Source organism: Vulpes vulpes, chromosome 8 (assembly GCF_048418805.1).
Source record: "Vulpes vulpes isolate BD-2025 chromosome 8, VulVul3, whole genome shotgun sequence".
NCBI lineage: Eukaryota > Metazoa > Chordata > Mammalia > Carnivora > Canidae > Vulpes > Vulpes vulpes.
Window position 1 is genome coordinate 18,227,014 of NC_132787.1, and position 12,709 is coordinate 18,239,722.

The 12,709-nt window shown below is 39.2% G+C and overlaps 1 protein-coding gene across 3 annotated transcripts in view; it reads left to right on the top strand.

Moving 5' to 3' along the window:
- TMTC1 (transmembrane O-mannosyltransferase targeting cadherins 1) overlaps window positions 1-12,709 on the top strand; it is a 267,311-nt gene that overhangs the window by 136,437 nt on the left and 118,165 nt on the right. For all 3 annotated transcript variants that reach the window (XM_026000063.2, XM_072765653.1, XM_072765654.1), the window contains one exon: window positions 8,123-8,312. In XM_026000063.2, the coding sequence (XP_025855848.2) occupies window positions 8,123-8,312 (190 nt within the window). The remainder of the gene's footprint in view (window positions 1-8,122; window positions 8,313-12,709) is intronic.

Consider the following 12,709-nt stretch of genomic DNA (forward strand, 5'->3'; position numbering starts at 1 on the left):
TTCTGCTTTGTGGGCAGACTGACACACGAACACGCACTTGCAGGGCAGTGTGGGAGCCTAGGCAGGGCTGTGGGAACACAGAAAGGGACCCAGCCAGGCCCAGCAGTGGACTGTGACAGGCAAGGTTTGTCAGAGGATGTGACATCCTCGCTGGGACCTGGAGGGTCAGCAGGAGCTGGAGTTCAGCGGCCTGTGAGAGTTGGTTCCAGAAGGTGGTGAGCTGAGAGGTGCTGTTCTCAGGAACCAGACAGAGAGAGCTGTGAAGACTGTAGTGACGATTGTGTGTGGACAAGGGAGAAAGAGAGGGGGGGATGCCCTCCTAACCAGCTCCAGTTTCAGTTCTCAACAGGTGCTCCAGGAAGCCCATGAGATGGAGCAAATACGGAAAAGCAGGGCAGCCCTGAGGAAGGCCTGTGGCCCAAAGGGAGGGTGTGCTGCCTTGCTTAATGGTAGCCACTTAGTTTGGGTTCATGAGAAACCTGGTTTTACTCTTACTTTCTGTCTTTGGATTTTTTTTAAAAGATTTTATTTATTTATTCATGAGAAATACACAGAGAGAGGCAGAGACGTAGACAGAGGGAGACGAGGAGCCTGATGTGGGACTCAATCCTAGAATCCCCGGATCACGGCCTGAGCCAAAGGCCGATGCTCCACCACTGAGCCACCCAGATGTCCCATTGTCTTTGGATTCTCCTGGGACATTTTAAAATAGCCCTACCTTTATTTTTCTGTTGTTTTTATTTTTCTTCTTCTGTTTGTTGTTTGTTTTTTTTTTCTTCTTCTTTTATTTTATTTTTTTTTTTGAGAGAAAGTGAGCATGCACACACCATGTGGGAGGGTCAGAGGGAGAAGGAGAGAGACAGAAAGAGAATCCTCAGGCAGGCTCCAGGCTCAGTGTAGAGCATGACATGGGGCTCCATCTCACCATCCTGAGATTGCCAGCTGAGCTAAAATCAAGAGTTGGACTCTTAACTGAGCCATCCAGGTGCCCCAAAATAACCTTACCTTTTATTGAACTGGTTTGATTAAAACTTTGGTTCTTATAATCCAGCAGACCTTTAAAAACAAAATGCAGTGAGAAGCTGGTGAGAGTCATTTGGATCTCTTTCTCTATGGCACTAAGGGTTTGGAATTGGTCTTGCCATCTCTGTTCCCAGAGACTGAATCAGCAAGTATTCAGTGGTACTGCTGGGCTTTGGTCCTGGGAAGCCTGAAGAGTCCTGGCACCTTCTAATCTGTTGTTATGGAGGAGCAAAGGGATGATGGTGCCAGACTACCATCTACATAGTCCATTTAGCTGGGGTTGTCTTGTGACTTTCTGCCCTGGCCCTGTGTCCTGGGGGTCAGGTCCTGCTTCCAATCACCCTGTCCTTGTCTATAGATGGTTTTCCTTGATTTCCTTTTCTTGTGGGTGTCTTCTGTTTCTGTTCTATATTATCATTATCATGTTCATCCATGTTGTTGTAGTTATTCTTGTTGCTGAATAGATTTCCTTTGAATGGATATATTACAATATGTATCCATTTTATTATAGATGGACATCTGGTTGTCTCCAGTTTGGGACTATTAAGAAGAGTTGTGAACATTGTTGTAAATGTCTCTTGGTAAACATCTGTATGCAGTGCTGTTGGGTATAAAGTCAGGAGTAGATTTGCTAAAACACACGTGCATTTATTTTGCATTTATCACTTCCTGCCGTTCCCCAGAGTAGCTTCATTCAATTTACAGGAGTATTTCGAAGTTCCCATTTCCTCACATCCTCACCCAATACCATTGTGATATTTTTCATTTTAGACATTTTAGCAAGAGTCATTTTATGATTTTTTACATTACACATTTTTAATTGTCTACTCTAATTTGACCCATATTCTTATCTGTCCTCAGAGAGTGTCATGTTCATGTACAGTTTCAAGCCATTTGGTGGCTCTGCCTGCACTTGTTCATCTCCCATCTCTCCACCTGTTTAAATTCTGCAGATTCATCCTTGAATCTCCCATTTTTCATTCATCTCTCATTTCTTAGAACTCCACTGATATTTGATCTTTCTTTTCCCCAGTTACTCAACCATGTAATGTGTATATGTGTTCTTACCACTAATGCTGTGAAATGCCCTTTTGAAGAGTAGCAGACTAGATCTTCTTACCCTCCAGCACCTAGAAAAGTGAGCAGAATTAATTACTCAACATTTATTGAATTCCAGTGAGGATGTTCTGTCTATGGAGAAAAGGGTAGTAGCTTTCTTTGGCTAGTTATGATAGGAGGTAGAAAATGCTAATGATGATAAGAAGCAGGATAACCTGAAAAAAGGCCTGCTATTATTGCTGGGGCACAGTGAGACTGTGGAGACCCTTTTAAAGCATCAATGGTAACTTAAGTGTTGGAAATAGAGGACAGTAGGACAGGTAGGATGGGTAGGACAGATCACAAAATTTAGGGGCTAGTGGCAGAGTCAGGACAGTGAGGGGTGTTCCGTTCTGGTCATCAGAAAGGTGGTTTATAGGGACTCTGGTCTATTGACAGTGTTAGCCAATGCCCTTCCTGAGAGGACTCTGTATACAAGAGACTCCGTGTCCTGTGTTTATGAAATAAAGAAGGACTTTTTGGTGAATGAGAAAGAAGGAACCTTTGAACAGTAACATTTTTATTTATTTTTTAAGATTTTATTTATTTATTCATGAGAGATAACAAAGAGAGAGAGAGGCAGAGACACAGGCAGAGGGAGAAGCAGGCTCCATGCAGGGAGCCCGATGTGGGACTCAATCCCGGGACTCTAGGATCAGGCCCTGGGCTGAAGGCGGCACTCAACCGCCAAGCCACTGGGGCTGCCCGAGCAGTAACATTTTTAAATAAAACAAGCCTGCTCGAGATGCATGATTTTTTCGCCTGTACCTATGCTAGGCATCTTCCTAGGATGAGGAAATAGGTTAGGCTTATGTTAATTCTTAGCCAAAATGTTTTTTTCAAAGACGAGGAACAGAATCTATGTGTATTTCTGCCCTTCCAACATTCTCATTTTTTTCTTGATAAAAATGAAGATTTAGATTTTAAGAGCCACCCAGTTTGTTCAGGTGCCATTAGATGCACACCAGCTCCCCCACAGTCTCATCCTCCCTCTCCCATATTCCCTGGCTTGTCAGCACAACCTCATGACTAAATTGTTCAAGTTGAATTCCTGTATATTCCATTCCACTTTGTTGGTAAGATATTCTAGTGGCTTTCCTCCTGTTAGCGGAATTCATGGTAGAAAATGGGTGAATAATTCATTTTGGTTTTCTTCCTGCTTTAAAAAAAGAGAACTCAGCAGGGCAGAGATATTCAACAGATTATTCCATTTTTGAAATTTTAGCAGAAATAAACAAGATGATTAGTTTAAAATGTAATTCATAGTCAGTGAGTTAAAAGAAAGACTTGAGTTGCTGATTACACTAGCTCAACTGGCCCCCTAAAATGTAATTAGCTTTTGGCAAGATTTCAAGTGGCTTCTTTATGCTTAAATTTGCAGAAATTTTCCAATGCTGTTTCAGTATTCCAAATAGTTTTTAAAAAGAGTTTACTAGCAACATTGACCTGAATTCATATGTACTACAAGGTAAGTGATATCTCTTGAGTTTCTGGAGACAATACATCTGTACTAAAAGGGGTTAGTTAATGGTGCTGATTTTCCTAGTGTTATAGGAAGGCAAGTTGCCTTTAGTTCTGTGGTTTACTTTACTGTTTTAACATACTTCAATTATAGCCTGTATAAAAAGTGACAATGAACATTTTTTAAACTAAATAGCTACACAGAGATTGTAACTGAAAAGATATTATTATTTATTCTTTTTTTTTTTTTGTCAACCTGGCATTATTGGAAGTCTAGAAAATATAAGAAGCTGGGGTACCTGGCTGACTCTGTTGGAAGAGCATGAAACTCTTGATCTCAGGATCATGAGTTTGAGCCCCATGTTGGATGTACAGATTACTTATATAAATAAAAAAAAACTTAAAAAAAAAAAAAGAAACTGAGGACAACTTTCAGGGCCAGGTCAAAATGTGAACTTAACAATTAAAATAAAAATTTCCACATTAGTTGGGCGCCTGGGTGGCTCAGTTCGTTAAGTATCTGACCCTTGATCTCAGCTCAAGTCTTGACCTCAGGGTCTTGAGTTCAAACGCTGCATTGGGACCTTACCTTAAAACAAAACAAAAATCCACATTAGCATTTGCATCTATTCCATGGTCAAGTTGCAGTTGGATAAGATAAAGAAAGAAAATATTCCTGTTGCATTTTTGTCGCCTACTTAAAGAAAATAGTTCTTATTATGGATGATAACAAATACATACAAAAGTAGAGCAGATGGCATAAAGAACCTCTACAGACCCATTACCTAGGTTCAAAATCATAGCTCATGGCCAGTCTTGTTTCATTCATACCCTCACCTCCTTCTGCACCCCAGTCAATCATTTTGAAGCAAATCTCAGACATAGTTTCATATGCATATTTTCAAGTGTATATTTCTGAAAGATAAGGATTCTTAAAAAATATAACCAGAATACCATTATCATCTTTAAATTTTAACAATGATTCTCTCGTGTCATATATCTGATTAATGTTTCAATTTTTCCTGCTCATAAGGGGTTATTTTTAATAATGATTTGTTTGAATTAGCACCTGAACAATAACTGCACTTTGTTTGATATGTCCCTTAGGTCTCACCTGACTTACAGATGCCCTCTTCTTTCTTCAGTCCTACCCCCTTTCCCCATCATCCCTCTTACAGTGTATTTGTTGAACAACCTGACATCGATTTGTTCTGTGGAATGGCAACATTCTGAATTTGTCACTTTGCATCCCTGTAGTGTCATGCAGCATGTTCTGGTGTTTTCTTTATTTGATGTAAACTGATAATAAAGGGCTTGATCACATTCAAGTTTAATCTTTTCTTTTTTGAGGGGGACAAGACTGCTTTAAAGGTGGAGATAGATCCATCAGGAGGACATCTGGCTATTAGTCTCCCTTTCTGTGATGTTAAAATTTGTTAGTTAGTTCTAGGCACCTGATTTAGTGTGATCCATCCATTACAAAGTACCCTATCAGCTCCCACCTAATAATTTTAGCAGCTGTTTATAATCATTGCTGGTAACTATTATGTCAAGAAGGAGAGATACCATTTTTTAAAAGTAATTTTTAAGACCTGGATATTAAGTGAGGGAGAAAGCATTCTGATTTTCCTGTTTGATGGTTCCACCTTCTTTAAAGCCAAGTCACAGAAAATCTTCCCTGAGCTAACAAGTGGATTGCGTCAACTAGAAGCTCTGTGAAAAAACAAAGCCCAAAGTGACCCAGTCATCTTCCTGTGGAGTTGGCATTCTCTCATGAGACAATTTCTTAGCCCCAAGTGTAAAAGAGACAAGGGAGTGTTTTGTTTTGATTTTTGTTAAATAATAAAGCTTAGACTTCATTAAGCTTTCAGTGCATACCACACGATTTGAGCATTAATGTTTTATTAAAAATACCAACTGAGAGAAAAAGAGTCAGAAAACACCACTGAAGTATCCCCACCCCTGGGGCCCCTGGATGGCTCAGTCGGTTAAGTATCTGACTCTTGATTTCAGCTCAGGTCATGACCTCAGGGTCATGAGATCAAGCTCTGCCTCAGGCTCCATGCTCAGCTCAGAGTCTCCTTGAAATTCTGTCTTCCTCTCACTCTGCCTGTCACTTGTTGTCTCTCTCTCTCTCTCTCTCAAATAATAAATAAATCTTTTTTTTTTTTTTTAATAAAGATTGCATTTAGTTATTCATGAGAGACACAGAGTGAGAGAGGCAGAGACACAGGCAAAGGGAGAAGCAGGCTCCATTCAGGGAGCCCGACGTGGGACTCAATCCCGGGTCTCCAGGATCAGGCCCTGGGCTGAAGGCGGAGCTAAATCGCTGAGCCACCCCGGCTGCCCATAAGCTTTAAAGAAGGAAGAAAGGAAGGAAGGAAGGAAGGAAGGAAGGAAGGAAGGAAGGAAGGAAGGAAGATCCCCACTCCTTCAATTCATTTCTTTGTTGGAGTTTGAGAGTTGGGACAGTGAGTGATCCTCATTTGGAAGGAAGGAAGGAAGGAAGGAAGGGAGGAAGGAAGGGAAAGAAAGAAAGAAGAAAGAAAGAAAGAAAGAAAGAAAGAAAGAAAGAAAGAAAGAAAGAGAAGATAGGAAGGGAGGAAGATCCCCACTCCTTCAACTCATTTCTTTGTTGGAGTTTGAGAGTTGGGACAGTGAGTGATCCTCATCTGGAAGGAAGGAAGGAAGGAAGGAAGGAAGGAAGGAAGGAAGGAAGAAAGATAGGAAGGAAGGAAGATCCCCATTCCTTCAACCCATTTCTTTGTTGGAGTTGAGAGTCGGGACAGTGAGTGATCCTCATCCCTAAGCCTCACCTGGCCATCACTGATGATTTGTTAACTGCCAATCCTAGAGGGAAAGGAGGGAATGGAAGATCAGTTGGGAAGGTCTGGGAAGGGTGTTCCCAACTAGTAGCTGAACAATTGTTGAGAAGAATTCAAGGTGAAATACCTCTTTGTATTGAAAGCTAAATTAGAAATTATTCCATCTAACCTCTTTGCCAATCCAAGCATCCTTCCAAAAGAACGTGACAACTGACAGGCGGCTTTCCTTCACATTGTGTATTGTTCTTCTTTAATTTTGTATATCTTGTTTTCACTGTTGGATTATGCATTTTTTTGAGGACAAGGAGTTTATCTAATTATTCTGTTTAATCCCATATAGGGTGTCAAACAGAAACACAGCTGGACATCAGTTAAAGCAGTGAAAATAGATTTTATTCAGTAACAGCTGACAGCAAAGGAGAGGGCTGAGCACCACTCTGATTTGTGCCAGAGTGATTGGGCATTTTTAAGGGAGAGTGGGAGGGCTGGGCGGGCTGGGGCTCAGAAGAGGCCAAGAGGTGAAAGATTGCAAAGGAATGGTCGTCAAGGTGCATTTAGGCAGGTTGTGTCTGTGGGCTGGCAGTTATCCTCTTACAGATACTGGGCGATAGGCCCTTTCCTTCCTGATGATTACATTTTAAAGGCATATCTCTCAGGTCCTTGAGAAAGGTTAGGGGTCATGGGAGATACATATTCAAAATTGGAACCCCTTTATAGATTATGCTCTAAGACAGGGAGGTCAGAGGCCTCTTGTCAGGTATTGGCTAGAGCCAACAGTAAATTCTTCTGATAGCACCAAGCTTTCTCAGGCAAGCGTTCTAATGGGGGCGGGGGTCACCCTAGGGATGTGCCTCACGCTGCTAGGAGCCATGCTGGAGTTTGGCGTCCCCTAGTGCATGGGTTTGGACGAAGTTTGTTATGTGCTGATAGTTCTATAGTTTTCAAGGGTCTAGACCACCACTCAATGAATTTGCATTGACTGAACACATTTAAATAAATTCAGTTTCCTCTACCCTAAAAGGAATGGGGTCCCTTGGAATGCCTTTCACCTTCCCTTTGTACCTAGACACAGCCAGGAAAGAGGAGCATCCCCTGAGTTCATTATTTCCCTTCTGTAGGTCTGTGTGTTCTTCTTAGCAGGATGATGGCTGTACTACTTCTTACCCTCCTGTTAAAGGCTAGCCCCTTCACTTGTGAATAAGAAACTTCATGTCCCTACCACAGATGCTTTAGTTTTTTGAAATAATTTGGTATGATCAATCTGTTATAAAGGTGGTAAAATGGTTTACTATCTACAGCAGTTTCCTGCACTCTATGAAAAAAGGACAGTTTAAAGGTCTGTCTCTTGCCCAGGGACCCCCAACTAGCAGAACAGCATTTCTGTCGTATACTTCCATCAGACTTTTCCTTCTTGACATATATCTCTGGATGTAATGTATTTATTTGTATGACCATTTTAAAACATATGTCGTGGAAACTGTCTTTACTTGTTGCCCATTGAAAGGCCAGCACCTACCACAGTGCATGGAACTGTAAAGTATATTCCCAAATGGCCTATTTAATAACTAAATGAATGAGTGGCTTTCCATCTTGTCTTGTCTTTCCTGATAACACGGACAGTATACAAATGCCATTTAATTAAACCATGATAATGAATGTTTGCAAAGTATCATGGACCTTGAGTTGTATTTCAGTGGTTGTTCTTCTCTTCGCAGGTTCCTTACCTATTCCTACCTCTTGGCCTTCAATGTGTGGCTTCTGCTTGCACCTGTTACTCTGTGCTATGACTGGCAGGTCGGCAGTATTCCTCTGGTAGAGACCATATGGGACGTACGGAACTTAGCCACCATCCTTCTGGCAGTTGTGATGGCTTTACTGAGCCTTCATTGTTTAGCAGCCTTCAAGGTAATTTTCTTAAAATCCAACTGAACTCTCTGCATTTAAAGACAGATGCTCTATACTTAGTAATGCCTTCCCCACCCCACCCTCACCTTCCACCCCCCATCTCCAGGTGGTCTAAGTCTAAATCGAATCTACTCTTTCATCTAAAAAAATTTTTTTTAATTTTTAATTTTTCCAGGTAAGTGATAAATATTTTAAAGACCCTAATGGAGCTAGCAGATCATGGCCACCTTAATTATATATCTTTTACTGTTCTTTCAACCCTGTAGAAATTGGATCTGAAAATAAATATTTGCAAACAAGAATTTTTTTTCCTGCTATACTTGACTAATTTTTGTGGTAACTTGTTTGATTTCATGTAATGATAAATGAGATAATGATAATATATTCATAAGTGCTTAAAATATGGTTAAGATGCTCCTTCCACTAATGACTGCCTGCCTGCCTGAGTTGGTTGGGTGATTCTCACTTCAAAAAAAAATACACTGTAAAACTGGAAAAATTATTAAATGCAGCATTTTCAAAAATGATCAAAGACAGCAAAGAACTTGAAAATGTTTACTTAGGAAAAACTGCTACTGCATTGGATAAGATACTTCTTGCTTGAGGGTATTCCCATACCCCCTACCCCTCACCCCCACCTCCACCCCCTCACCCAGCTGGTGTGGATAAAACCCACAGGTTTACTACTTAGAGGCTGATTTGGTGTGAGAGCATTACAGAGCAGTAAGAAACCTAAGGGGGAACTTTTGGAAATGAGAGCGATGAAAGGGCTGAAATAATATGTTCCTCATGCCTTCATAGCTTGCTGCTAAACAGCATGGGGCTCCCCAGGGAGCCCAAGCAAAACTGAAGGGCTGGGGAGACTTATTTATTTGCTGGAAATTTGAATGAATTTTTTAACCCATACACAGGTTGGGCAACAGAAAGTAGAAGCTTCATTGGCTTGAGTTGTCATTGTATAACCTCTGTTGAAAGCATTGGCTGATCAAAAAGCTATTCAGGCACAAGAAGGGCAAAAGGAAAAAACAAAACAAAACAAAACAAAACCTGAGCAAAAATTTCCACTTTCTACAGAGAAACAGATTTTTCATTTTGAGTCTAGGCAAGTTCATTATATATTAAAACAGCAAAATCAGCAAATTTCAGAAGAACAAAATGTGATATGGAGTCCCTGCAATGTATGATACACATGCCTAGTTTTTAATCAGATTGCTGGACATGTAAAGAGACAGGAGAGTATGTCCCAAACACAGGAGGGGAGTAGTAAGTAGAAAACAGAAGAGAATTATAAATCCAAAGGTAAGCTGACAGTTACATGCTCTATTGATTTTTTACAAAGTTACCAAGATAATTCAATGGGGTAGGAATAGTCTTTTAACTAAAAGGTACTGAAATAATGGAATATCTATAAGGAAAAAATATGACATTTAACGCTTATGTTATACTGTACACTTAGAAATTAATGCTAAGTGGATCACAGTTCTAAACAAAAGAATTAATTATGGCAAAATTCTAAAAGGAAACAGGAGAAAAGTTTTTTTGGACTTGGGTTGAGGGAAGATTTCTTAGGGCACATAAAGTACAGAGTATAAAAGAAAAGGATGACAGATTGGACATCATTAGAATTAAAAATTTTGCTCATCAGGGAAGCCTAGGTGGCTTCGTGGGTTAAGTATCTGATTCTTTTTTTTTTTTTTAATTTTATTTATTTATTCATGAGAGACAGAGAGAGAGGCAGAGACACAGGCAGAGGGAGAAGCAGGCCCCATGCAGGGAGCCTGACGTGGGACTCGATCCCTGGTCTCCAGGATCATGCCCTGGGCTGAAGGTGGTGCTAAACCGCTGAGCCACCCAGACTGCCCTAAGTGTCTGATTCTTGATCTCAACTCAGGTCTTGATTTTGGGGTCATGAATTCAAGCTCTGTGTTGGACTCTATGCTGGGCATCGAGCCTATTAAAAATATATATATATATTTTGTTCATCAAAAGATAATGTTAAGTCTCTCAAAAGACAAGTGATAGATTGGAAGAAAGTATTTGCAAAACATATATGTATAAAGGATTTGTATCTGGGATATTTAAAGAGCTCTTAAAACTCAGTAATAAGACAACTCATTAAAAATGGGCAAAAGATTCAAACAGACACTTCACAGAAGATACACAAAGGTTAATAAACTTATAGAAAGATGCTCAGCATCATTAGTCACTAGGAAAATGCTAATTAAAGCCACAAAAAGATATCACTCCACACCTACTAGAATGACTCATTCAAAAGATTCACAGTACTCAGTATTGGCCAGAATGTAGAACAACTGGAACCCTCATACTGATAAGGATTGAAAAACAGCTCAGCCACTTTGGAAAAATTTGACAGTTTCTTAAAAGTTAAATATGAAAGTAAGCAATTCTACTCCTCAATATCTACCAAAGAGATAGAAACTTATATCCATACAGGAGTCTTGTAAGTAAGTATTCATAATAGCTGAAAAATACAAACAAGCCAGTAATCTCAAAATGTAAATGGATACACATAATATGGTAAATTATTCAGGAATGTAAAGGAATAAATTATTTATTTATACATAAAAAAACATACGTGAACCTCCAACATATCTTACTAAAGTAAAGGAAGCCAGATGGGGGTGTCCAGCTGGCTCAGTCCATAGAGCATGTGACTCTTTTTTTTTTTTTTCCAGCATGTGACTCTTGATCTCGGAGTTGAAAGTTTGAGTTCATGTCGGTGTAGAGATTACTTAAAAATAAAATCTTAAAAAGAAAAAAGAAGAAGCCAGACATTAAAAACTACATATTGTATGACTCCATTCATACAAAATATCTGCTATTATAATTCTGTCTTTTCTAGAATTGCCCAGAAATGCATAGAGAAGGCAGATTTATGACAGAAAATATGTGCGGATGGGATGTAGGTATACAAAGACTTAAGGGAACTTTTTGGGATGTTGAATGCTTTTAAAATTTGATTGTGGTGGTGATTGCTAAACGACATATGTTTACCAAAACTCACCAAATTAATACGCATAAAATGGGTGAATTGTATGTGGACTATATCTCGGTAAAGCTGTATTTTTTTAAAAGATTAATGTGTTACAAATAGATTAAGGCTGGAATGAAAAAAGAACTGATATTTGAGCGTAAAACACAAACACATGATACTGAAACTTTGATGAAAAATTTTTGATTGATTAAAACCTTTTTTTATTAAGAAGAAATTTACATAAGATACAATTCATTGTTATAAACTGTACAATATAGTGGTACTTAATGTATTCATAATGTTGTGTAACTGCCAGCTTTCTCTAATTTCAAAACCTTTTCATTACTGCATTAATAACACCCCATACCAATCACTCCCAACTCTTCCCCTCCTGTGACTTCTAATCTGCTGTCTCAATGGATTGGCCTATTCTGGCTATACCCTATAAAAGGAATCACACAATATGTGACCTCTTCTGTTTGACTTGTATTAATGTATGTATCAATACTTAGTTCTTCTTAATAACTGAATAATATTCCATCAGATGAATATACAATAATTTGTTTATTCATTCATCTGTTTGTGGACATTCAAGTTGTTTCTACTTTTTGGCTATTATGAGCATTGCTATATTATGATATTTGTGTACAGGTTTCTGCATGGACATATGTTTTCATTTCTCTTGGATATATACCTAAGTGAAATTGCTGGGTCATATGGTAATTATGTACTTAACTTTTCAAGAAACTGTTTTACATATGGCTGTAACCATTTAACATTCTCACTCAGAGTATGCAATGGTGCCTGTATATCCAATCTTTACTAATACTTGTTATTTTCCATTGTTTTGTTTAAAGCCATCCTAGTAGGCATGAAGAGTTATATCTTTGTGATTTTGATTTGAATTTCTTTAATGAACAGTGATGAAAATCTTTTCATGTGCTTATGGGCCATCTGTGTATCTTCTTTGGAGAGATGTATATTCAAGTCCTTTGTTCATTTTTCAGTTGGATTGTTGTTTTTGTTGTTGAGTTGTAATAGTTTAGGATATTAAATCCCCAACAGAGAAATGATTTGTGAATATTTTCTCCCATTCTTTTTTTTTTTTAATTTTTTATTTATTTATGATAGTCACAGAGAGAAAGAGAGGCAGAGACATAGGCAGAGGGCGAAGCAGGCTCCATGCACCGGGAGCCTGATGTGGGATTCGATCCCGGGTCTCCAGGATCGCGCCCTGGGCCAAAGGCAGGCGCCAAACCGCTGCGCCACCCAGGGATCCCTCTCCCATTCTTTATATCGTCTTTTCACATTTTTGATAATGTCCCTTAATGCATTCTAAATTTTTAATTTCTTTCTTTTTTTTCATTGCTTTTGTTGCCAAACTTGTGAATCCATTGCCAAA